Below are 23609 nucleotides of genomic sequence, written 5' to 3'. Positions count from 1 at the left end.
GTGGTCATTGAAATAATTGCCAAAATTTAACTCCCCAAAAAAAGAGCTGTTAGTAACGCCAACCACAAATCTGTGTGACTGAAAATGTGCAGTGCCTGTTTACCTGTGACTCTGGGTCATGCAGCTCCAGGCCAAAACAAGTGTCTGCACTACTGTAGGATGGAAACCACCCTGGACTCTGGAATACCACAGCTGCTTGCAGCCCTGACCTTTTTATACTTTTCAAGTAGATCAGAGAGCACCATATACTCAGTAAATGGGAAATTAACTAAAAAAATCCTAAAGTTTGTAATCACTCAAAACACAGTCAGCAATTATACAGAGATAAGAAAAAATAAGTTATCCGCCTTCTTTGTACAGCCGAGGAAAAACAGGTACCATAAAGGTTCAATTCTGTGACTGTACTCCTACAAAGAAGTCAGACATCTCTGCTGGACAGAACTGACAATTTTATTTTTTCCTGCATTTCTTATCTTAGCTGCAAACTACCACTTTGGTCAGAAAACCATGCCTCCCTCTTCCATTATTGTCTTGAATTTTCTTTTTGATTAATCACCATTTCGACTTTTTTTACCTCCTTAACACACAGAAACAAACAATCTGCTGGCAGACCTTGCCAATCACAAACTTCATTAGGATATCCAGTGAGAAAAAGGTTTATTCAGCTTGGACAACTGTCGCATGTAAAATTTTAATGTGGCTGTTAAAATACCTAAGTGATGAAAGTGCAAAAAGAAACAGTGACAGGATTCTATAGACCAGGGACCAAAAGCAAAGTAAGATTTTCCCATTAAAGTGACCAACTAAGGCATGTTGGGAGGAAGAGAAAGAAACTAATTTTTATAAAAGAGTGTTTTTAAAAAAATTTTACTTGGTGTGAGTTATGTTCTTGAAAGAGTTGTTAGCAGGATCTTAACAGCTTTATGCCCCCTTGAAGCATAGGTCATTATGCAAGTACAGGTCAACTTAACCTATACTTGTGCAAAAATCCAGGTGCTCTCATGAAAGGAACCGGGTACCCCGAGAAGTTACTATTCTGGAACTGGGTATCCGGAGAAGCCTCACTATTAAGACCTCAGCAAAGAGGGCAGCAAGTACCTCAGCCTTCCCCTCATCCTTTGTCACTGTGTTTACCTCTGCAACCAACAAAGTGTGGAGATTCTCCTTAGCCCTTCTTTTGTTGCTGATGTATCTACAGAATCATTTTTTATTTTCTTTTATGGCAGTAGCCAGATAAAGTTCCAGCCGGGCTTTGGCTCTTCTAATTTCCTCTCTGCTTAACCTCATGACACCCATGTAGTTCTCCAGCGTAGTCTGCCCTTTCCCCTAAATGCCAACAACTCTGTAAACTCTGCCTTTTTTTTTTCCTCCTGAGTTTGTTCCAAAGCTCTCTGTTTAGCCAGGCTGGTTTTCTTCCCTCCTGGCTTGTCTTCCAGCACATGGGGACAGCCTGCTCCTGTACCTTGAAGATTTCTGTCTTGAAGAATGTCCAGCCTTCCTGGACACCTGTCCTTCAGGACTGCCTCCCAAGTGATTCTCTCAACAGGTCTCCTAAACAGGCCCAAATTTGCCCTCAGGAAGTCCAAATACAAGTTCTGCTGATACCCCTCCTTACTTCTGTGCGAATTGATAGCATCATCATTTCAGGATCGCTGTGCCCAAGGCATCCTCCAATCTCCTCATCACACAACAGTCCTTTCCTCTTGGCAAACAACAGGTCCAGTGGGGCGCCTTCCCTATTTGGTTCCCTCACCAGCTGAATTAGGAATTTATCTTCCATACACTCCAGGAACCTCCTAGACTGCTTCCTCTCTGTGGTATTATATTCCAAGCAGACATCTGGTAAATCGAAGTCCCCCAGAAGAACAAGGGGCAGCAATCTTGAGACTGTTCTATGATTCTATATTCCACGACTCCCTAAAATCAGATCAACAACTATGTCAGTCAAAGTAGGAAAAGCAACTGGCACTGAAAAAAACAGTGCAAATTATTTTGCTCAGTTTTGTTCCTAGGTTAGCAGTCATTTGCAAAAATCAGATTTACTAGTTTTAAAATCTTGAAGGACATGTCTCAGATGAAACAGAATGCATAATTAATTGCATTCAATTAACTTGTTTCCAATGCAAAACCTGTTTTGACAAATTTTCTTCCTTGATTCTTTTATATTCTGGGTAATTTTATTAATCAAATAATATTGTACATTCTAAAAGAAAAATCAAATTCCATTAAAATGCAATTTAGAGAGAGAAGAAAAAATATGTCTATAAATAAAAATGCAACTTCCATCAGTTAAAAGAGAACCTAATGAGTAACTGAAATAAATTTGCAATAAATCAAGAAAGACCTTAAAAAAATTTAAAAATCATTTGCAGAAAAAAATCCAACAGAGCAGCTCAAAGGTTCTGACATTGCTCATAACTACAAGAAATAAAAGAAATAGAAAGCAGATGATCTGGAAGCATGTCATATGATGTTACCCTGAACTTATTACCCATTGTTAGTATCTTTATAGGGCAAGGAAGGCTAGGGATCTGAAAATCATAGTAAGCTGGTTAGCTAGGATGTCTGGAGCTTATCCAGTTCAATGTCACACTTGAAACAGACCTGCATGCAACAAGGTGACGTCAGCCATGGCGCTCTTTGGCTAAACCTATCATGAAAACCTTCAAAAATGCAGATGACAAACTCTCTCAGGGAAGACCTGCTCCAGCTCTGCACTGTCCTGAAGAGAACTCCTTTCCATTAGATTCCCATGTGTTAAGACCACTGAGCTTCAATCATGTTAAACAAACAAGAAATTTTTAAGTTCAGATTATCTTAATCTGCAACCAGATGTATTTTAATGGCTTTCACAAGTTTATAAATTCTTTTGTCTTCTGTACCGAAACCACTCACAATATTTATTTAAATCACTAATGATATTTAGAAATATCCCTTAAAACCATTTAGTTGAGACTACAATCTAACATATTATAAACCATCAGAGGTTCTAGTTTTTGTCAACCAAGCAGAAGAAAATAGCACACTTGTTAAAAACCACCTTTTTGACTCAAAACCTGACATCTTGCCACTCTGCATATTGATTTTCCTCCAGTACAAATCACTCTCCCATGCTCAGACTGTCTGCTGGGGTAATAGGGCAGAAGGGCAGATATGAAATTACTTAAAGTCTACTAAATTCCCTCTCCCTGCTGTTGAAACCTGGCCTCCATATCTGGGTGTCCAAACACTCTGTGACATTTACTTCAGGACACTGGAGATGCTCCTGTGTTATTCTGAAGGCTGCCAGTGGTGACCTGCACTGTGCATCACTTGTTTTGTGTATTCTAATTAATTATTATTATTATCCATTCCTTTTCTGTTCTATTAAACAGTCTTCACCTCAACCCACAAATTTTATTTTTTTTTCCCCCAGTTCTCTCCCCCATCCCATTGGGGAGGGGGGAGCAAGCAAGCACTTGTGTGGTGCTTAGCTGCCTGCCAGATTAAACCAGAGCAACAAAATTAGGAGAAAAAGCACAGTAAGCAAATAAGGAGACAATAGCTAGCTGGTCATACTCCAGACATACTCTTACAAATACACAATTTTAAGTAATAAAGTATTCAGACACTGTCTAGCTGAAGCCATGAATCAATAATACTAATCTGTAATACCTTCTACTTTGCTGAAGTTGGTTCTTTACAAAGTCCTTGGGTTAACTCCCTTGCACTGCCATATCACATTACAGCAGCCCTAAGGACATGGCAGAGCTGCTTATCTTGTGCAGAAGCCAACGGGGTGTCCCTTTTACCTATGGGTGTGGAGTAAACATCGAGGCAGAACTGTTGTTGTGGTCACAGCAGACCTCTAAATGTAACAGCTGCTGATCTTTTCTTGCTGGAAACTGTTATTGCTTCTAGTGCTCACAAATGTGTATACACCACAAGATTTTAGACAGTTTCTGATTTTACAGTATCTAAGGACAGGCCCATCAAAACCAGAGATCTTTCCTTTAAGGAAAGGGGCAACTTGCGCTGTGATATGGCGCAAGTTGCCCCTTTGATATGCTCAAAAAACCAGATCTGCATGGTAAATATACCATATGATTTGTATCCTTTAAAATTTGCTGTGAACTTCACTTCCTCCCTGCTTAGCCCTAAGTACAAACCCACTGCTGAAAACACGTCGTGGCCCAGACATGAGCTTCATTCAGCTGTTCACCAACTGCACATTTCAAGCCATCTCCATTTACAATCCTCTGGTTTTTAGCCAGAACAAGGGCAATCAGGTACACTCAGGACAGCAAAGAGCAGGAGAAAGCCTTGACAGCAACAGAGCATGATGCAAACACACACTGCTGCGTGGAGGCAGTGATGAAGGTTTATTAGTGCCAGCTCATTTTCAGCCCCACAGTCCTTCTTCTCAGGGCACTCCCTTGCACCTGAGGTTTGTGGAATACTTGTGCCTTGCAGAGCACAGAGCTCACCACAGTTATGAAAGTTTAAAGGCTTCTGTTCCCAATTCTTGCCTGGGAGATGATTCACAGCACAGGTAGTTCACATGTCTCTTCTCATGGTGCAACTGAGTGGCAAAGTAAATAAACTACCATTGGGCAATACAATTTTGCCAGTGTGGGTGAGTACCACCCCCTGTGAACACAGCAGGTATCTAATGGAGTCCAGGCCTATGTCTAACCTTTGGCAAAAAAACGGTGCATGTCTTTCATCAACAGCCAGAGGAGGCAGGCAGGCAGGGAGCCACACAGACTGGCAGGAAGAGTGAACCCTGATCCCTCATTGCACCCTGAGCCTGGACACAGCACATGGTGCCAGGCTTTGGCTGCAGCCTGACCTCTCCTTGGGCAGGAAATGGGCAGCACACAGACCAGACATGGGCTATGTCAGGTTCACAAAGTCATTAGGGTTGGAATGGATCTCTGGAGATCATCTAGTTCAACCCCCCTGACAAGGCAGGGTCACCTTGAGCAGGAGACACAGAAACACATCCGATGGGTTTTCAATGTCTCCACAGAGGGACTCCATGACCTCCCTGGGCAGCCTGTTCCAGTGTTCTGCTACCCTCAATGTAAAGAGGTTCTTCCTCATGTTGAAGTGAAACTTCTTGTGTTTTGGTTTATGGCCATTGCTCCCCATCCTGTTGCCAGGCACCACTGAAAAGAGTCGGGCACCATCCTCATGACCCCCAGCCCTGAGATATTTCTATGCATTAATGAGCTCCCCTCTCAGTCTTCCCTTCTCCAGACTAAACAGGCCCAGCTCCCGCAGTCTCTCCTCAGAAGAGAGATGCTCCAGACCCTTCTTCATTTTTGTGGCCCTCCACTAGACCCTCTCCAGCATCTCCTTGTCCTTCCTTCTTCTACTGAGGAGCCCAGACTCAGCACAAGTACCCCAGACTCCAGGTTGGGACAGTCTCTGTCCTGTCCCTTCTCCCTACAGCAGGCATAGCCTGCTGGTGCTTCTGCGGCAGCCCGGGGCCTGGCAGAGGGACCGGGGGCTGCCCATTCCCTGCGCTCCGAGGCGGGTCCAGGCCCGGTGCCGGTCCCGCTGTCGCTCCAGGGCACGGCTCGGCTCCTCCGCGGGGTTGCCGGAGGCCGCAGCTCCCCCGCGCCCCTGTCCCCAGCACCGCCGGGACCCCACGCCTCGGCGGAAAGCCCTGCGTGCGCCGCGCCCCGGAGCCCTTCCCCGCACCTGTAGTTGTAGCCGCTGAAACGCTGGCTCTCCCGCAGCAGGGCACGGTACAGCCGCAGCACCTGGGCACGGCTGGACGCTGCCATGTTGCCGACACCGAGCTCCTCCCGCGGCGGCGAGGCCCCTTTTCCCCGCCCTCCCGCCGCCCGCGCCGGGCGCAGCCGCGGCGGAGCGGGGCCGCAGGGCCGGCGGTGAGTGGCGGCGCGGAGCGGCAGCGGCCAAAGCTCGGCCGGGCCCGGCGCGAGGCGCGGGCGGGGCGGGGCGAGGCGCGTCCCCGGCCGGGGCAGCCCCGGGGGCGGTGGGCTCGGGGGACTCGGGGTCGGTTCCCGGGTCTCGCCGGGTCGGGCCTGCCCGGTAGCTCCGGCGGGAATCACAAGGCGCGACTGTCCCGGGGGTGCCTGTCGGGCTCGGCCGTGCGGCTGTGAAGGGCCCGAGGGCGGGGAGGGAAGGCCCGAGCGGCAGGGAAAGCGAAACCAGCGCTCAGAAGCGGTGGTCGGCGAGGGCAGCAGCGTGGTGTGCGCGCCCCGTACTTGGTGTGCCACGGGGAGGTGGATGCTGGCGCGGGGGGATGGATACTGGGGCAGGAAAGGAGCAACAAGTGATGTGTGCAGGGGGTTGCCTCGGAACCGCTGTATACATTTGCAGTCAGTGTTCACGTACTGGAGAGAGTCCTGCTGAGGCCACAAAAATGATTTGGGGTCTGGAGCATCTGTCTTTATGAGGAGAGAGTGCGGGAGCTGGGCCTGTTTAGTCTGGAGAATAGAGGACTGTCAGAGGATCTCATAATATAAATATCTCAAAGGTGAGTTACAAGAGCTTGATGCCAGACTCTTCAGTAATGCCCAGCAAAAGGATAAGGAGCAGTGGCCATAAACTAGAACACAAAAGTTTCACCTCAATGTGAGAAGCAACTTTACATTAAGGGTGGCAGAACACTGGAACAGGCTGCCCAGGGAGTTTGTGGAGTCTTCTTCTCTGGGAACATGGAAAATCCACATGGATGTGTTCCTGTGTCACCTGCTCAGGATGACCCTGCCTTGCCAGAGGGGTTGTACTAGATGGTCTTCAGAGGTCCCTTCCAACACCAACATTCTGTGATTCTCTGAAATCACTATAGACATTTGCCGTCGGTGTTCATCTGTGCTAGTGTACCAGGGGCTGTTATGTTATAGGGATGTTTGAGTTGTTCCTCTCTCAATATCTGGTTTTAAGATGAATTTTGTTATTTAAACCACACATCAAGCATCCTCCTTTGCTTAAAGTTTTGCCACTGCAGAATAAACTTAACTTCGTAACTTAGAGGTATTATGCCACAGCTGTATTTAATGCTGATTTTTGAATGTTATCAGCAGTACAATTTATTTAGAATCATAGAATCATCAAGGTTGGAAGAGGCCTTTAATCTCCAGTCCAGCTGTCCACCCAGCACTGCCACTGTAACCCCTAAACCACTAAATCCCCTCACCCAGCACTGCATCCAGGTGCCTGTTAAAGACCTCTAGGGATGGTGATTCCACCACCTCCCTGGGCAACCTATTCCAATGCCTGACCACCCTAACAGTGAAAACATTTTTTTCTACTATCTAACCTGAATCTCCCCTGTCTCAGTTTAAGGCCATTTCCTCTGGTCTTCTCACTGCAGGCACAGCAGAAGAGACCAGACCCCACTTCACTAGAACCTCCTTTCAGGTATCATGACAGGGTTCCTACTTCCTTCACAGTTTGTTTTCTATAAAGTAGATGTGTAAAACAACTATCATGTAGATACTCTACATATCTCTGGCAACAGTGCTTCAATTGCTGCTTCTAATTTAACTCATATTTTATTGCATATGCATTTGAGTATTCTTGTCAGTTTTACATCTGATGCAATTTACAGTTTGTTTTAAAGAACTAAAATAGTTCTGTGCTTTTGGATGTAATTAGTATAGACACATGAATTTATTTCAAGTTTATCTTTACAGGTATGCTATGTTTTAGCAGCCCTTTTAGGCTTCTGAAAATGGAGATTTTCCGTATGCAGAAAATTTCCTGGATGTTCTCTTTATCAAAACCAAAACTAGAAATGTTACAGGAAATGTAGAAAAACATATGCAGCTGCAGTACTGGGATGAGCATTGCTTTTGAGGCCTTCCCTTGTAAGCTGTAAAGCAGTGTGTTTTGGTTTAGGTCTTGGCATTCAGGACACCCACATGGAGAAATACAAAGCAAGCGTGCCCTTCATTTGCCAGTGGGACCAACCAAATGCTCCTTGTAGCCCAAGCCATGTTGTTGATGCAAATTGCCATGCCAGAATCAGAGCCCATTTGGGGTGCTGATGCTCCCTATCTTTGCAGCTGTTGCTGGCTGGGCTGCTTAATACGTATTATAGCAGAACTCTGGCTTTGTATCTATGGACTTACCGTCTTCCCTGAAAGTAGCAGTGGCCACCTTGCCCTTTGTTATGATGGTGGGCTTCAGACAGCTTAAAAAGATAATGTTTTTGTCACATACAGAGCCAAACTTAGGTTTGAGAGTTTAGCAAAGTTATGTGATGTCATTCTGTGGATGAGTGTGGCAGTTGTTCCATCTAATTTTACAACAGCCCTCAGGTATTGTTGGAAATAAAGTTTTCATGTTGCAGTCTGTATCTCTAAATGATGAGGGAGTAACTGGGATGAAAGCATTAAGCAAATTTTGTTTACAAGAACGCTATTGATTTAATATTTGAAAAGTAATTATAAATTATTTTTAGATAGCCTCAGATGCTAATCCTGCTCGTGAAACTCCCTGACAGTTTTTGTGAGTTTTGTTTTTTTACATTTTTTTTTTTAGGTAACCATGTTTGTCTCTTGAAAAAGCCTAGAAACCCCCTATGTTTAGAATAAGCAGTAAGCGCATACAATGCGTGATTAAATGCAGAGTAAATCTATCAAAGGAGAGAAGTCTTTCCTCTTGTCTCCCTTTTCTAGATTAACCTTTAATACACTCAAGGAGGGAAGATCAATTTTTGGCAGAAACTTGTCACCGTTGTGCAGTTGGGTTGGCACTGTTAACTGGAAAAATTAATTATAATCTTCCGCATTTGCTACTGTGGTTTCTTGGAAGAGATGGGTTATGGTCCCGGAAGTCGTGTCATTCTGCAGGGAGTGGACATTGCTGTGACTGGGATACACGTGTTTCTGCTGGCCTTTGTTAATGTGCAATGTCACTGCAAGCCTGCAGGGAACTGAAAGGATGGACACAGCCCAAATGACCGCTGTGTGTCCTGTGACACTGGAGCCTGTGTATGGGGAAGCAGTAATAACCACTTCATTAGCTACCTCCTCATTCCTGAGGGGAAAACTACACCTGAATTTAGGGTTGGTGGGTGTTCATTTGTATAGAAGTTTTTGCTTTCAGCCTTTGGTCTGGGAACAAAGGTGGCATATGTCTTGCCTTTCTGCATCTCTTGAGATAAATAAGCACTTTGAAAAGGATATAATAGTACCGGGAATGTTTAAGTGTGTAGTTGCTAAAAGACAAGGGGGGGAAAAGAATTTGGATGAAATACCTGCAGAGGCTGTGGACTGGTGTGAAAGAAACAGCTGTTCTATTCTCTAGAACATATTCTATGTCCTGTCGTCTGATGCCGGATTGTTCCTTGTGGTGCACTATTTCAGCTTCATGACATGACACTGAACACTTTCAGAGAGCACATGCTTTCCTGGCATGCTGCTGTTGGTTTTCATTATTTTTCTTTGGGGGTCAGAAGGATAATTGATTGTAGTGATATTATAATCTCTTTTAATAATTGTTTTTCAGTTTATGAAAACATGCTAATTTTTCTGTGCTGCAGTGGTGTGGTATCTCTTTTCTTTCCTGCTCTTAGTTCTTGGTTGATAGGGTCGTGCACAGTGATATCCTGCACAGTGTAGAGTAGGACCTTTGAAAGAAGGATTATAAATCACAAGAATTTTGGGATTTCAGTGACAAATGTAACAAACTATAATTTAACCATTCCCTATGGTGAATAAGATTTCCACAGTATCAACAAGAGGCCTTGATTGACTCTGCTACTTTAAAAAAATTGCATTTATTTGGTTGCCCTGTAGAAAAGAACATTTTTATTTAGGAGGAGAAACTTCCATATTTCAAATTCAGCTATACTCCTAAATTCTTTGTGCATTTAAAAAAATTCTACCTGGGAGTTCAGAGGGAAGGAAAAATTGTGACAAAACTCTTCTCTTGGTCATCTTTTTGTGAGTTACCCCATCTCTTTCCAAACTGAATTGCAGAATGCTCTGTGTTGTTTAAAGTAAGATTGTAAGAATAGTAGTAATAGGAAAACCAAACCACAACCAGCAGTGCATTGCCTGTTGTAGTACTAGGTCTTTTAAGGGAATACGTGTTTTACCACTGCTCCTAAACCTTTGCTAGTTCATGATCTCTTGTGCTGCAGGCATTGAACTAAAAGAAACACTGAATTTTGTCTTCCCTGTTGGCCACAGTTTTAACTTTCTAATTTCCTGTGGCCATGTGCAACTCCAGAGGACTTCATGGGCATTGTATTACCTGACAGTTAAGGAGCTGGACAGTTCAGGAGTCGCAGGATAACTTCTGGATCAATGAAATGCAGTGCTGTACACCATACTGATTTTGAAAGGTGTTCTTAGTGGATGTATATTGGTAAAGTCCTATGAAATGCTTGAAATAAAAACACTATAAAAGGCCAGAATTAAATGGATAATTTTGTGTTACAGTTATAGGCAAGAGAATATCTGATAGGGATTAAAATTACCAATAATGGTTAAATAGTTCAGCATGTAATAGTTGCATCAAATGCAAATGACACTTCTAAACACTTCTAACCTTAATGCTGATGAAGACAAGAACCCAACAAAAAATTATCATATTTTTGCTGTGTAATTTTTTGTCATACTGAAATCTTGCTCAGAAATCTAATAATGAGAAGCATGAAGGACAGTATTAATGAAGTGTTCTCATCCATGACCTCATCAATTCAGAAATGCTTTCTTTGCTGTGCTTTCCAGTGTTTTATCGAATTCAGCCTTAAATAACTTCCCTTTCTGTGGGAAAATATATTCTACTTTATATTGTATTGCTGTTAAGAAATGTTTTCTGATGCTCATCCTATGCCACCCTCTTCCCTGAGTTCATCCCACTTTTTTATTTATGCCCCTTTAGAGTCACACTGTGTAACTCCTCTCCCTCCTCTGCAATTTACACTATCATCCTATTTCTCAGTAACTGTCAGCCAGACAGGCTAAATTATGTAGTTATTTTGATATTATTTCTGTCCTCTTTCAAAGGATATTGAAAATTTTAGCTGAGGAAGCAAACTTAGCTGTAAAACAAGGACTGATACTTTGTTTAAGAGCAACTGAGAATCTCTTTGTAGCCATCCCTGTATATTTTTTGCTGACTTGTGATTTCCAGTTTGGCAGGTTGGTTACAAATGGTACTGCCAATCTTTTGAGTTAAAGATCATGATTGCACCTCAGATGTTTTGCTAGAGCAAAGTTCTTTCTTCTCTTGAGTATCTTTTTTTTTCACATATAAATGTGTATGTGAGTGTGCAAAAAACATGTAAGTATGTATACAGGCATGCACACGGTCATGCTGTGGTGGTAAAGGTCATGCCCTTCATCTCAGATTCTCCATCTTTCAGTCTCGGGGATTGGTGCACAGCTAGCACCTGTGTGCTGTGGGGTTTTTTTCTGCTTACCCAATCGCATGTCTCAAGCATGTGAAATCAAAGACATCCTGCTGCTTGCATGCATCCCAGTTCTTCTGCTCCCTGCATTGTGGGCATGGGCTTTCTTGTCAGATGATGCTAGGGGCCAGCTCCACTTAAGGACCACTGCTTAAGTCCTTCCCTGAAACTCCACCTCAGTAGCCATTTCCTTATAAATCCTTCTTGTGTGATTATTTGTTGGAAGCAATTCCTAGATCAAAGTATTAGTAGGTGTAGAAGTATCATGTTGATGTAAGGTAGTGTGGATCTGATGTAAGAAAACATGTTATCCAAGGTAAAGTAAAAGTAGAAAGTTCTTCTATAATGTGTTGGAAAGATGTGACCTCTGATAATGGGGCATGTGGAAGGAACTAATATTTTAAATTTTTTCTAGTGGAAGAAAGTTAAGCAAAATTGTTTTTTACAATGGATGGGTAAACATCAAGGACTGAGTGGATTGTAAGTAGGCAATCCATTTAGTTTTCTGACTGTCAGATGAGGGGAAGGGGAATATGATTTTCCACTTGCAGCACATTTTCATTTTATGTTGTGCTGTGCATCCATGTTTGACTTTTTGTTCTAGTAGCTTGGACTTCTGATCAGGAAAAAAAATCAACAGTTTGAATAGGAAGCTGAAGCAAATAGTTTCTGGAGATGAAAGAAGACTATGGAGCAGTCCTTTAGTTGAAATGAGGAAAACAATATAGCCATATTAGGGACTGCAGTAATGGTAGAGTTTAAGGTATCTACTTTTGCATGATCCTTGACATTTTTGATCTTTCATCTCGTCTCACTATTGGTTTTATGTCCTCAGAGCTCTGACAATGAGTGATAGTGCATTAGGGACATGTTCCTATATATATCATGCTTCTGATGCATTTGTAAGATCAGCTGAATTGTCAGTACTTCCTTACATGCCTTCACAGTTCTAGATAGAATTTTATTTTTATTTTATTTCTGTTTCTGTTTTTTATATCTAGGGTGACCGTGTCAAAATTTGTCTTTCAGCCTGAGAAGGAACAAAGCACTGACTAAAGCTAACAGGCAAAAGAAGCAGAGCTAAAGAAAGATTATCTCTGCTTGCAGGTAAATAATCAAAAATAAATTTAGCTTTCTGAATTGGTCTTTGACAGCAGCACTGCCAGCCTTTTTAGTCAGTAACAAGTTTTCAGTCCCTGTCCATTTTAATTAATAATTAAATTTTAGTTTATTTAATAATTAAAATATCTTTCTTCATCTTCAGCGACTGCTAAGGACAGGTATGATAACTATCTAAATTTGCTTTCCATATAGAATTCATGCATTTCCTTACGCCTAATGCAAAGAAAATTATGAGACTTGAGACATAAAGATAGGTGTGTAACAATAATGAGAGAGAGAGAGAAAGAGGGAGAGATAGAAAATAATAATCTTCTGAAAAAGAAATTCAGAAAGACAAATTTTAACATCTTTATATTGGAGCATGTCCCGATCCTTGAATATAATCCCTTTGGAATCTGCCTAACTACCTAGGCAATAAGTTGCTGTTCAGTGTGAGAGGAGGTGGCAGAATTAAGTTCTCCATGCTTTACACACCAGTTATTATTGATGCAAGATGGGATGGGATGGGATAGGATAGGATGGGATGCTCTGGTGGATGGAGAGTGAACTCAGGGAGCTCTGGAGAGGCAATAGTTAGGAATTTACAAACCCCACCATTAACTTTCCAGTCTTATCTATGTGACCCCATGGCAGCATCAGTGAAAGGTAATGGGGGTCAGTGTCTCCTAATAAAGTTTGTGAGTTCCCTGCAGCTGGGAATAAGTGTTGATTTAGATGGGGATGCAGACCTATGAAGTGGAGCTGCCAGCTTTCCTGTAGGGATGGGTTTACATTCTGCTGAAAGGCGGGAAAGAGGAATGGGGGAAGAAATACTTTGAAATACTGTTCTGGGAACATTTGTGAGAGTTCATCTCTCTGGAGATCTGAATTAAGTATCTCCTTGTTCTACAATTTCTGTGATTAGCTTTTTCAGGTATGCTTTGTAGCCTAGTATTGGTTTTGACCAAGGTCAGGTTGTGGGGATTTTTGTTGTTGTTGTTGTTTTATTTTGTTTGTTTGATTGTTTGTTTTAACCTGGCAGTACACATGCTTTGTTTCCTTTAATTCATTTTTATGCAGTTGATTTTAATTTTTGTTTAACTTTTTCCTTTTTTGGAAATGATTCCTGGTGAAGTAGATGCACTGCATCTAAAACGGAGAAAACAGGTAAACGGAGCAAATTATCAGGTCCTCACACAGATTTAATAGTACTTCTATTTTTTTTGTGTGTAAGTAGGATTTCTAAATTGGTTTGACTTTCATGAAAGTTTTCAAGACCTTCACTGAGAGTGTTCTTACTTTTGAGAGTGTTAGCATAATTTTTTAAATTGCTTTCTCACTTATTTTGACTGGGAACATAGCTTTTTTTCAACTTTTGTTTTGACTTTGATTTTATTATACTAATTACTTTCAGTGTGAAAATTGCATAGTGAATTACACCAAGTCTTTCTATGGGAAGAGTTTGTTGTAAAATGGACAGACATGGTATTGTAAGCGTAAAATTATCACATATTTAAAACGTAATTAAATAGAGGTAAGTTTTGTTGAGCTTAGTAAAGCTGCTTGCTTTTTATGTGGGCACACTAACTTTGTCAAGTTTTATGAAAGAATGTTGTTCTAAACAGATAGAGAGATGTTGCTTGATAGAGGTCAGCTTTTTCTGTTTCCTTTCTGTCCCTCTTCCTCCCTGCACAGATTGTGGTTCGTATTCCACCCTCCACTTCCATTCGCAATGTGTCTTATTTTTACACTACCATTTTATTGCTGTTCTGTTGTGGCAAGTTATATTCTTAATATAGTATTCATTCTACAAACAGAAACTGTGCTGGATAGACTTGGACTAAGTATGTGGGAACACCATGTTTATTCTAGTTACTTTGTCAGACTACCTGAGTTGTTATTTAAAGGATTCATTTTTTAATAAACTTAATTTAAGAGATATTGCAGATTCTACCAAATCCTATTTTGTCACCTGATATTAGGAGTTCATTTGACCCTAGTGTCCCCTGTGGTCTCAGTCTTGACCCTGAGTGGCAGACCCTGCTGGGCCTGTGTGGAACACGATCTTTCAGCATGTGGCAAATTGCAATTCTACAGATGATTTTAAAGAAAAAAAAATCAAAACAATTATTTTCTTTTAATTTTGATTCTCTCAGTATGTAACAGATGTGGCATTAACTGAAGATTGTTTTGTCATGTGTGACCTTGAGCTATAATAACATCTTATTCTTCATTAATAATAAAAACTTGATTCTTTTATGCTGTTATTTTCTTTAGTTCCCTGACTTGCATATCTTCTTCCACCTAGTCAGTGTGTATATCTTGGCTCGGAATGGAAGATGAGAGGGTATTGCCTTTGTTATTTAAAAACTGGATGGAGCATCCATCCACTTCTGTGCATAGTCTTAAATGTATATACTTTTATATATGTGTATATATATACTTCTGTGCCATAGTCTGAGATGTGCGTTCTGAGCTCTGTCTTCAGTTTTCTTTCACTGAAGCTTGTTCTGGAGGGAAGCGTGACTTGCATGTGTCTGGTGTCACATAAGGGTTCTCTGACCTAATTAAAATACGTGGCTTTCTCAAGGCCTTTCGGACAAAGAATTTCTTTTGTTCGTTGTGCTGGGCTTTGTGTAGAGTAAGTATATCAGTATTAGCAAGCCTTATAGGAGATGTTACCTGGTAACATCACAGTTGTTGAAACATGAAGGTGCTTGGAAGCCCATTATCCTAGGGAGCTGTGAGCCATGGACTCAAGTATTTCCTATTTTCTAGCATTAGTGACAAAGAAAGAAGTTAGCAATACTAGTCTTGTTCTTTTTAGTGTTATACTTTCAAACCTTTTTTTTTTAATCTGGTGATAGTGGGACTGCATGGAGACACAATTTAAATCTGTGTTTTAAGTCATGCTTGCCTTGCTTTCCTTGCTACAGAATATTTTGGAACTAGTTCTTCTTTAACAAGTTATTGGAGATGTCAGCACCTCTGAGATGCTGTAAAGGCAGTTGTGTTCAGATGTAATCAAATACAGTGTTACAAGGTAGGTCTGCCTGAATACATATGAATTAATCCTGGCTGTAAACTTTTAACAAAACCAGAGCACAATTGTATCAGGAAATTGGAACAGGATTGAGCAAATGCATTTTAAAATTTGAGTTATATTTGTTTGAATAGGCAGAACTTTAAATTTAGGGGGCTTAAATTTATCATGAATATTTATAACTAGCATTGTTTATAATTCAGTATCAGTTGTTGCAGTTGAAGTATTTTTAAGGAAAATACTACTTTTTTTACCCTTAGGCTTTAAACATAATTAATGCATTTATTAGGTGTAGTCACAGAAGATGTTTCATAATACAAGTAGAATATTTGCGCATCAGGTTTACTGTCTTTTGGTAACCCATATGCACTCATAACTGTAGAATATGCAAAGTATAATTTTTAAGGTGGTTAATGGAGGTTGGCTAGGCAGTTAATTCTTTTGTTTCTTCTTGGGTACACTTGTCCTACAAAGAGTGAAGTAAGTCTGCATCTTGCGGCTCAGCAGTTTGTTGGAAGACTGAGGAGGCAGTACACAGGCTTGACAGTCATATGGGATTTAGAAGAAATACATTATCCATTCACCTATGGTAAATTTTAGTGCTGGAATCAAGGAAATAACAGCGGAGTAGTAAAAAAATAAATATGTAAATAGAGTAAGTAAGTTTGCTAAAAAGACCAGGGTAAAGGAAAGCAAACTGAAAATGTTTAGCAGTGCAATCTTACTTCATTTTTGCTTCACCTTCTGAAATTTGTATTGCTGTGAGACCAACTGTATTGAGACAGATACTATGATTGTGTGAGATTTGCTGGCAGAGCTGTTGTATTGTTTGCAAATTTTGCTGTTCATGAGAGTCCAGCATTTTGTGTAGGTTAAATGGGTTGGAACGAACTGTGTCGTTTAGAAACTGATGTGGTGGGGTTTTTTTTTCCTTTTACAACATGCAAGTCAGTACTGCACTCTGTGTAGGCTAGCTGCTTTTCCCTATACTTTTGTTTTATTTTTTTTCATGCTTTATTTGTGTTTGCAACACATGTGATTTGGGATCAAATGTAAATGATGATACAGAGTTTCTAAACAAATTTTGTTTGTTGTGACATAGTACGTATTTGCAATTCTGGCTTAAGACTTTGGGTAGTAGTTCTTGAGAGATGAAGGTGTCTTCTGCTTCTAGACTATGGTAACAGTAAGGAAAAACAACAGCCTAAGTCACTAGCACAAAAATGGGAGAATAAAAAAAGCTGGTTGTTGATTTCTGTTTCACTCACTCAACAGAAAAGAGCTTCAGTGATAGGGAATTGTACAAAACCAGTAAAGGTTTTCACATTATCTAAGAAGTGTTACAGCAAACAGAATTTACTTCTTAGTAGGTTCCATTTAACATTTCAAAGGTAGTGGGCTCTTATTAAGGAGAATGAGCTGCTAGCAGTGTTTTAAAGTATAAGAAAGTATCTCTTTTTCTCTCAAGAGCAGTTATTAGCACATGGGTAAATTTATAGGGCTCCGTTTTTACTCATTGTACCTTAAACTCTAACTCTGTTATTTTGCAACTATGGTGTACTCAGGCAAGGGCTGAGTCTAAGAACCATTTCTTACATGTCTGGACCCAGTAAAAAAGCCCTGCTAATATTGTTTTTAATTGGATGCCTAAAAGTGGCTCTGCAGAAAACTTCTCTGGAAAAGCAAAACAGAAGAAAGAGGGTAGGGATTTCAGTCATCCTTTTCTGACATCTCTCTCTTTACACCTCTTTCATCTCACAGAGGGGTTGAGAGAGAAGGGGCAAGCATACTGGGAGATCATTTCACATTCCAGTTCAGGATTTTAGGTCTCCATGAGAGATAATTTTGCATTGCATGGGAATAAAATCCTGCAGCTCTGACTCCCTGGTCATTAGGTTCCCAGTGGCACAGCAGAGTTGTCCAGGGCTTCTGAGTAGGTACAGCGAAGGAGACCTGAGGTGTGGTAATAAAAGTTGTAGGACCATTCCCTTTCCATTGGTTTTAGTGTGTTTCTCCAACATGAAGTAGAAGGAGGTGATGATTTGAAAAAAAAAGCCTTTTCCAACAAGAAAGGCTCGAAATCTGTCTTAGAATAGGAAAGAGGTAAGGTGGCCAACTAGGCAGCACTGCATGCATAAATGTTATTGAAACTACGCCAAAACACCATTTTTTGTTTAAGCTTGTGTCCTTGTATAGATGAAATGGGAAGTTTCAGGCATAGACACTATTCTTCCTGTTGAAAGCTGACAACTTCAGTTTTCATTTAACTGGCTTGATTCTTGAACAGGAAAGGTTTTTTTTTTAATTATTATTTAATTTCCTATGTGATACTCATTGCATTTGAGACATTATGCGGTGGCTATTAAAAGTGATGCATATATTGATTTCCTAAATAAAGATTTTTGACCAGCTCCTTCCCAGCTCTGTTTTAAAGGAATGAGAGCCTTTAGGCTGATCTGAAAGGACATTTGCTGAAACCATGGCTACAAAGCACCTGAACAGCACTGGGAGATGAATTTTGAGATGGTAAAATTAAATTATCATTTTTAATACAAACATTTAGTGAAAAAGAATGTGAAAAAACATTGTTAATCAGAATTGAAGCAAAGGCTATTCAGATAGGTTTCATAAATGTAATGTCCAGTTTACTGAAGTTGTTTGGCAGTTGTGACATTGCATTTGAAATGTGACTAGAAATAGATTTTTAATCTGAGCACTGATTCTTTTTTTTTTTTTTTTTGCTTTAGATGACATTAATTTGTCTTTCTGTTCATCTTAGAAAGCCCTATAAATTTAGTGCCCTATTTCTAGTACATTGGACTGACATTTTACATGCTCTGATATGGCAATATATTGTTGCAGGGGTGAATAGTGGGACACTCAAATCAACTTATAATGAGGGTAAACCTGTGTATGAAAGAAATAGTTGAAATCTTTTAAAGCTATTGATATAACAGTAATATTAGTAGTCAGTTTTCCTTCCTAACCCGGAGTAGCCTCTAATACACCTTCATGGAAAAGATTACTTAATTTTATGCAATGTAGTCAACTGTCAAATAATTAATTTAAAATTCAGATCTGAGGGGAAATAGAAAATCACAAAATCTGTAGACTCATATGAAGCCCTCTTCACTTTCACACTGTTGGAGTGCTTTTTGATAAAGAAGAAAGCGGACGGAGTAGCAGCTAGATGTCTGGAACTGATCCACAGTTCATTGAATTAAATTGAAATTTTTTTCATTAACTTTGATCATCCTTGGATTGAACCGGTATGCATATGATTTAATTAGTAGTAAGCTCAGGAAATGCTGGGATGTTGGCTTTTCTAGTTCCTTACCTACTGAGATAGTAATTACATAAACCAATATATTTATTTGTGTGTCTATCATATGGCAAGTACAGAATGGGCTTTCCTAGTGGTGGACCTCCATTTTAAAGAGATATTTTATGGTAAACCTCTTTTTCTTTCTTGCTAATGATAAGATTGAATCTGATCATCTTTCATTACACATAAAACAGATCTATTTCTATGTCATTGAAAATATTTTTATGCTAGAAAAGGGAGCAAATTGTAACTTTATTGTATGTCTAATTTTAAAATACATTAACCTCCCCATGTTATATTTAACATTAAGGGTTAAAAATGCAAATTTTTGATAGGTTCTCTTTGCCTCAGAGCAATAAGGAGGTTCTCTAATATCATACGTTTAATTATCCAATAGAGTATGTTTTTATCATGGATCGCATTGAAGGTATCTCTATTAATGCTGTCTTTTATTTTATTTTCAATTATGTAAAGCAGTGCAGCTTCATGTTGGGATACCTTTACATTTATGCAAGTTTGAGAAGCAACCACAAAAAACTCCTCTGCTAAGGGCAATTTTGTAGGCATAGCTGCTGGACAGTCATAGTTCAGAATGGCTGAATTTCTCATCTGAAGCATTTGAAATATTTTTACCCTGAACCAGATTTCTATCACCTTATTTGTTCCTGTATTATTTGTCATTAGGTGAGCTGCCCCAGTGCCTTATCTGGGTCAGGTGGTGAAGTTAAGGAACTGCTTGGGGCAAGGAAGGGTGGTGGGAGTCGGCTGTGGGTGTTGACACTGGACACGGAGATTCCATGTAGATGTGTCCTGTTTGCTTTGGCAGACCCTGTTGTGAGTCTGAATGATTTACATCTAAAAGTTTATGAAAGCTTCTTGTGTGTTAGTAGCATAAATAGGAATAGTAGGTATAAAAATCAAGGGAGAAAGGCTTATAAGCCTACCACCACACTTTCTCAGTTTATCAGCTGTGTAACTAGCCATAAATCTGTCACTTGGGTTTGCTTATACTTTTGGTAGTTTGCACCCAGTTTTTAGAGCAATAAATAAGATTTCTCTAAGGTATCAGTTACATAGCTGTCAGTGAGACCTAACCTGAAAAAATTATGTCTGTGTCAAACAATATTAAAAGGAGCCTTGATTTGTTTTCTCAAGGGCATTTAAGAGTTACTGAAGCAACATTAAATGCTATACCAACAAGATGCTGAGATTTTAGGTGGTATTTTCTCTACTGCTTTACAGGAAAACATTTTGTAGCAACTGCAACATAACACAGAACATAGGCACCTTTTGAGGCAGACATTACCTTTTCAAATAAGCATGACCGATGCTTAGGCCATGCTGATGTGTTATTGTGTATCATCTGCAATGATTTTGGAGTGTATTACAGAATTATTTGTATGCTTGAGGGAGTGATCCAGAGAACAGAAAAGGAATTAAGTAGGTGATCTAAGTATTTATTTGTTTTATATGTTTCTAGCTGCTGATTGATGAGCTTATAATGCTACTGCTGCATTTGCAATTGAGAAGGGATGTTGGTAAGCAAATGATTTTTCTCACTTGCCTTTGTTTCTCTAAAAATGAGTAATTCCTTTTAGAAGGAGAACAATATTTTTAAGGTACAAATCTGAGAAACAGGTGAATGAAAATATATACACAGTCTACTTTTTTGGTGTCAAACATAATTAAAAGAAGAAAAGTATTGTTTAATATATTACCTAATGTATTGTGAAGCAAGACATCCTGTTTTGCTTGTTGTATATGTTGAGACAGCATAGTTAAAAAATCAAGGTATTATTGTACAAGTTGGGAAAACTTTTCTTACTGTGTCACAAACCTTCTGTTTGATGACTGCTACATGAATTTCTAGGATATAATTTAAAAATTTCTAGAATATAATTAAAAAGAGGTTGTCTGACCTCTACTGATTAGGAATTTGGATTAGGTTTCTTGTGCTTGAATATGTCAGTTCATCAACTTCTCTGGCTCTGAAATAGCTTATTGTTCCAATGTGTTTTTCTGTGTGTGTTGTTTTCTGTGTGTTTCTACTGTTTCAAAAACACCGTCGTCATTGCTGTCATACCTCCCAATACTTTTGAAAAAGCAGACCCTTAAAAAGCAATGACTCTCTGTCTTCTGCCCAGGATCACCCATATTGAAATGTGCAGTTTGTGTTGCACAGCCCTCTCTGCACGTATAGTTTGATTCTACAAAGTATCTCCAGCAATCCCTGCTCATCTACAGTGAAATGCAGCGGCAGCTTGTTTCAGATTTCTGGTTGTTAATCAATCTGTTCACACTTAAATGTGTTGCAGCCCAGTCAAAGCAGGGAGTATCCTGGACGAATGATATGAAAGAAGTGAAGTGGATGTACGTAAGTGTAATCTGCCCCCAGAGTGGCAGATTGCTTTAGCAGTGACCTTTATCGGTGAGAATAGACTAAAGTTGTATCATTTTTGAAAACCAGAGTGCTACTTCCACTTAGGCTGTTGCTGGGTGCTATGTTTTGCATCACTTTTTGAAGACACTGTTATGTTGAGTTTAATACTTTTCTTAAAAATTCCAGGTTTTAAGCATAAAGGCCTAAGGAAATTATGTCTGCAAGATGGTACTTGTGCCTCTGCTGTAAGCCCTCTTTTTTCCACTTCAGTTAAATTCCACACAGAATGTCTGGGTCACTAGAGACAGCAAGGTACAGGTTGTGTATGAGAATAAAGGGCTTAATGAAGGAGAGAAACCCTATAAATTCCTCAGCCAAAGTAGAGGTAGCAGGATGAATTTGTCCCTTACCACTGAATCTGCAAACTAACTTTGCCTCCAAACACAGAGGAAATAAACTTTTGCTGGTTCTGCTACTTGCAAAGGAAAGCTTACTGTAAACCTGAGGATGAATTATGTTCTGTTGGCTGACACATCTTACTGAAGAGGAAAACAGAATTGTGCTATCTGAAATATTTTAAGAGAACTGAGAATGGATGCTTTAAGAGGTGGCGCTGCGTATGTTGTCTTTTATACTTTTAGAAGAATAGTGTGTCTACAGGAGAGAGCTTGAGACAAATGATGCTGTATTTCACAGTCTCTGAGATGATTAGGGAATATTGGAACGTAATAGAAGTTATAATCAACTGTAAATGTAAACTGTTAGATTGCTGCAGAGGAAGGAGGCTGCTTAGACAATAAACCTTACAGTAACACATCTACTTTTTAAAGCTGTCAGCATGTTGCCATCATCTGGAAAAGTATACAAAATAGCTCATCATAAACCCATCAATTTTTCTGCATTAATTAACATCTCCATTTGTGATATATGACATCTGAAATGAATTATTTTAAAATGAGAACTCTCCCAATTTTGTGGTGTGACACCCCCCTTTCCACAACTAAATTCTGAATTACAAATATTCTAGATGTTTTGAATGTAAATCCATAACTGTGAAAAATAATTTTTAAAAAGAGTTTGAGAAATCAGTTAGTATTTAACTTTTGTCGTGTTGGTAGCCAGATGCAAAAAGAAAAGAAAAGGTAGGACATTTATAGTACATAATGTACTACAGATCAGGCATAGATAAAGTAGATAGAAGTAAATAGTAAATGCAGTTTCTAAGACCTAAGAAGTGGATGTATAAGTTAGAGATTTCTTTTTGTGTGATTTGTGAACCTTTAATCTTTCCCAAGTTTTGCACATACAGTATCTGCTCATTTTCCCTTTTTGAAAACATCAGTTAGGCCAACTCTAGGTTTGCTTTTGTGTCTTAGCAAGCACTAGTTTTGTGTGGGTCTCTCTGTATGAAGAACTCATGGTGGGGAGAGCACTAAATCCAAATGAGCCATAATTAGGTTGCCCAGAGAAGTTGTGGGAACTCTTGCTGGAGGCTTTCAAAACCCAACTAGGCAAATCCTGACCTAAAGCAGTGACCTGCTTTGGACAGGGTGTTGAACTAGGCCACCTTCACTGGTCTCTTTGAACCGAAATTATTCTATGATCCTGTAGTTCTGTGAGGATTGCATTCATTTCTAAAGGAGATTGATCTGGGGATTATCTTTAAAAGTCATCCCTAAGCTTAGTTCTGGGACCATCCATCTCTTACTATCATTAGACTTTGCTTTCTTTATGGGCAGTTTTGCTCCTCAGTACGTGGTATTTGCCATGAGAAGTTAGAAAATGGGAGACAGACCTTCACCATAACTGATGTGTTAATTCTCTGCAGGACTTGTAACTGAGATTTTAAGTAAGGTTGTGCACGTTGTGGGTGTCTTTGATGGGGAGGGGAATTCTAGTTGTTAGGCCAGTGAGTTCTTTGTATCAGGATCATACTATCCTGGAGCTCATACTTCTTTCTGAGATGACTAAGTTGGAATTTCTGAACCAAAAGAGAGGGCTTATGCATCTTGAAAGCAAAGTTCAGCACAAACTCTTTTCCTTGTAATGTTCATTTGTTCAGCCCTGCAATTTTGCAAGGGTGTTTGAAACTTCATTTCTCCAATCTTCGATTAGTACTGGGAAAGCTGCTCCTTTGTGGTGCCTGTCACCAGTGAGAGGTAAGCAGTAGTTAATTACCTAGTTTGAGAATTGGGTATCTGCTTTTCCCATTCCAGGGGAAATTACTGCAATTCCAAAATATGGTGGAGAAAAGCAGCTCTCACTATATTTTCTGTATCCGTCAAAGTTTTTTTGAGCTGTGAGAATATTCCAATCTATGCTTCAACAATTAGTAGAGTGGGCCATTTGATGCAAATTTGATTGCTTGAGCATTATA

At 40.0% G+C, this 23609-nt stretch overlaps 2 protein-coding genes across 7 annotated transcripts in view; one reads left to right on the top strand and one right to left on the bottom strand.

Moving 5' to 3' along the window:
• LYRM4 (LYR motif containing 4) overlaps positions 1-5835 on the bottom strand; it is an 89857-nt gene extending 84022 nt beyond the window's left edge. The window contains exon 1 of the mRNA XM_039550222.1: positions 5689-5835. Within this exon, the coding sequence (XP_039406156.1) occupies positions 5689-5774 (86 nt within the window). The 5' untranslated portion in view covers positions 5775-5835. The remainder of the gene's footprint in view (positions 1-5688) is intronic.
• FARS2 (phenylalanyl-tRNA synthetase 2, mitochondrial) overlaps positions 5772-23609 on the top strand; it is a 232258-nt gene continuing 214420 nt past the window's right edge. For 3 of the 6 annotated variants that reach the window (XM_039550220.1, XM_039550217.1, XM_039550219.1), the window contains exons 1-3: positions 5840-5879; positions 12385-12490; positions 20333-20390. In XM_039550220.1, coding sequence (XP_039406154.1) covers positions 20385-20390 — 6 coding nt within the window. In that variant the 5' untranslated portion in view covers positions 5840-5879; positions 12385-12490; positions 20333-20384. Of the gene's footprint in view, positions 5880-7330; positions 7378-12384; positions 12491-20332; positions 20391-23609 lie in introns of those variants that run through there. The other 3 variants (XM_020584624.2, XM_039550221.1, XM_039550218.1) reach the window with 3 other exon arrangements.

This window comes from Corvus cornix, chromosome 2 (genome assembly GCF_000738735.6).
Source record: "Corvus cornix cornix isolate S_Up_H32 chromosome 2, ASM73873v5, whole genome shotgun sequence".
NCBI classification, from domain to species: domain Eukaryota; kingdom Metazoa; phylum Chordata; class Aves; order Passeriformes; family Corvidae; genus Corvus; species Corvus cornix.
This window is presented reverse-complemented; position numbering and strand designations above follow the sequence as displayed.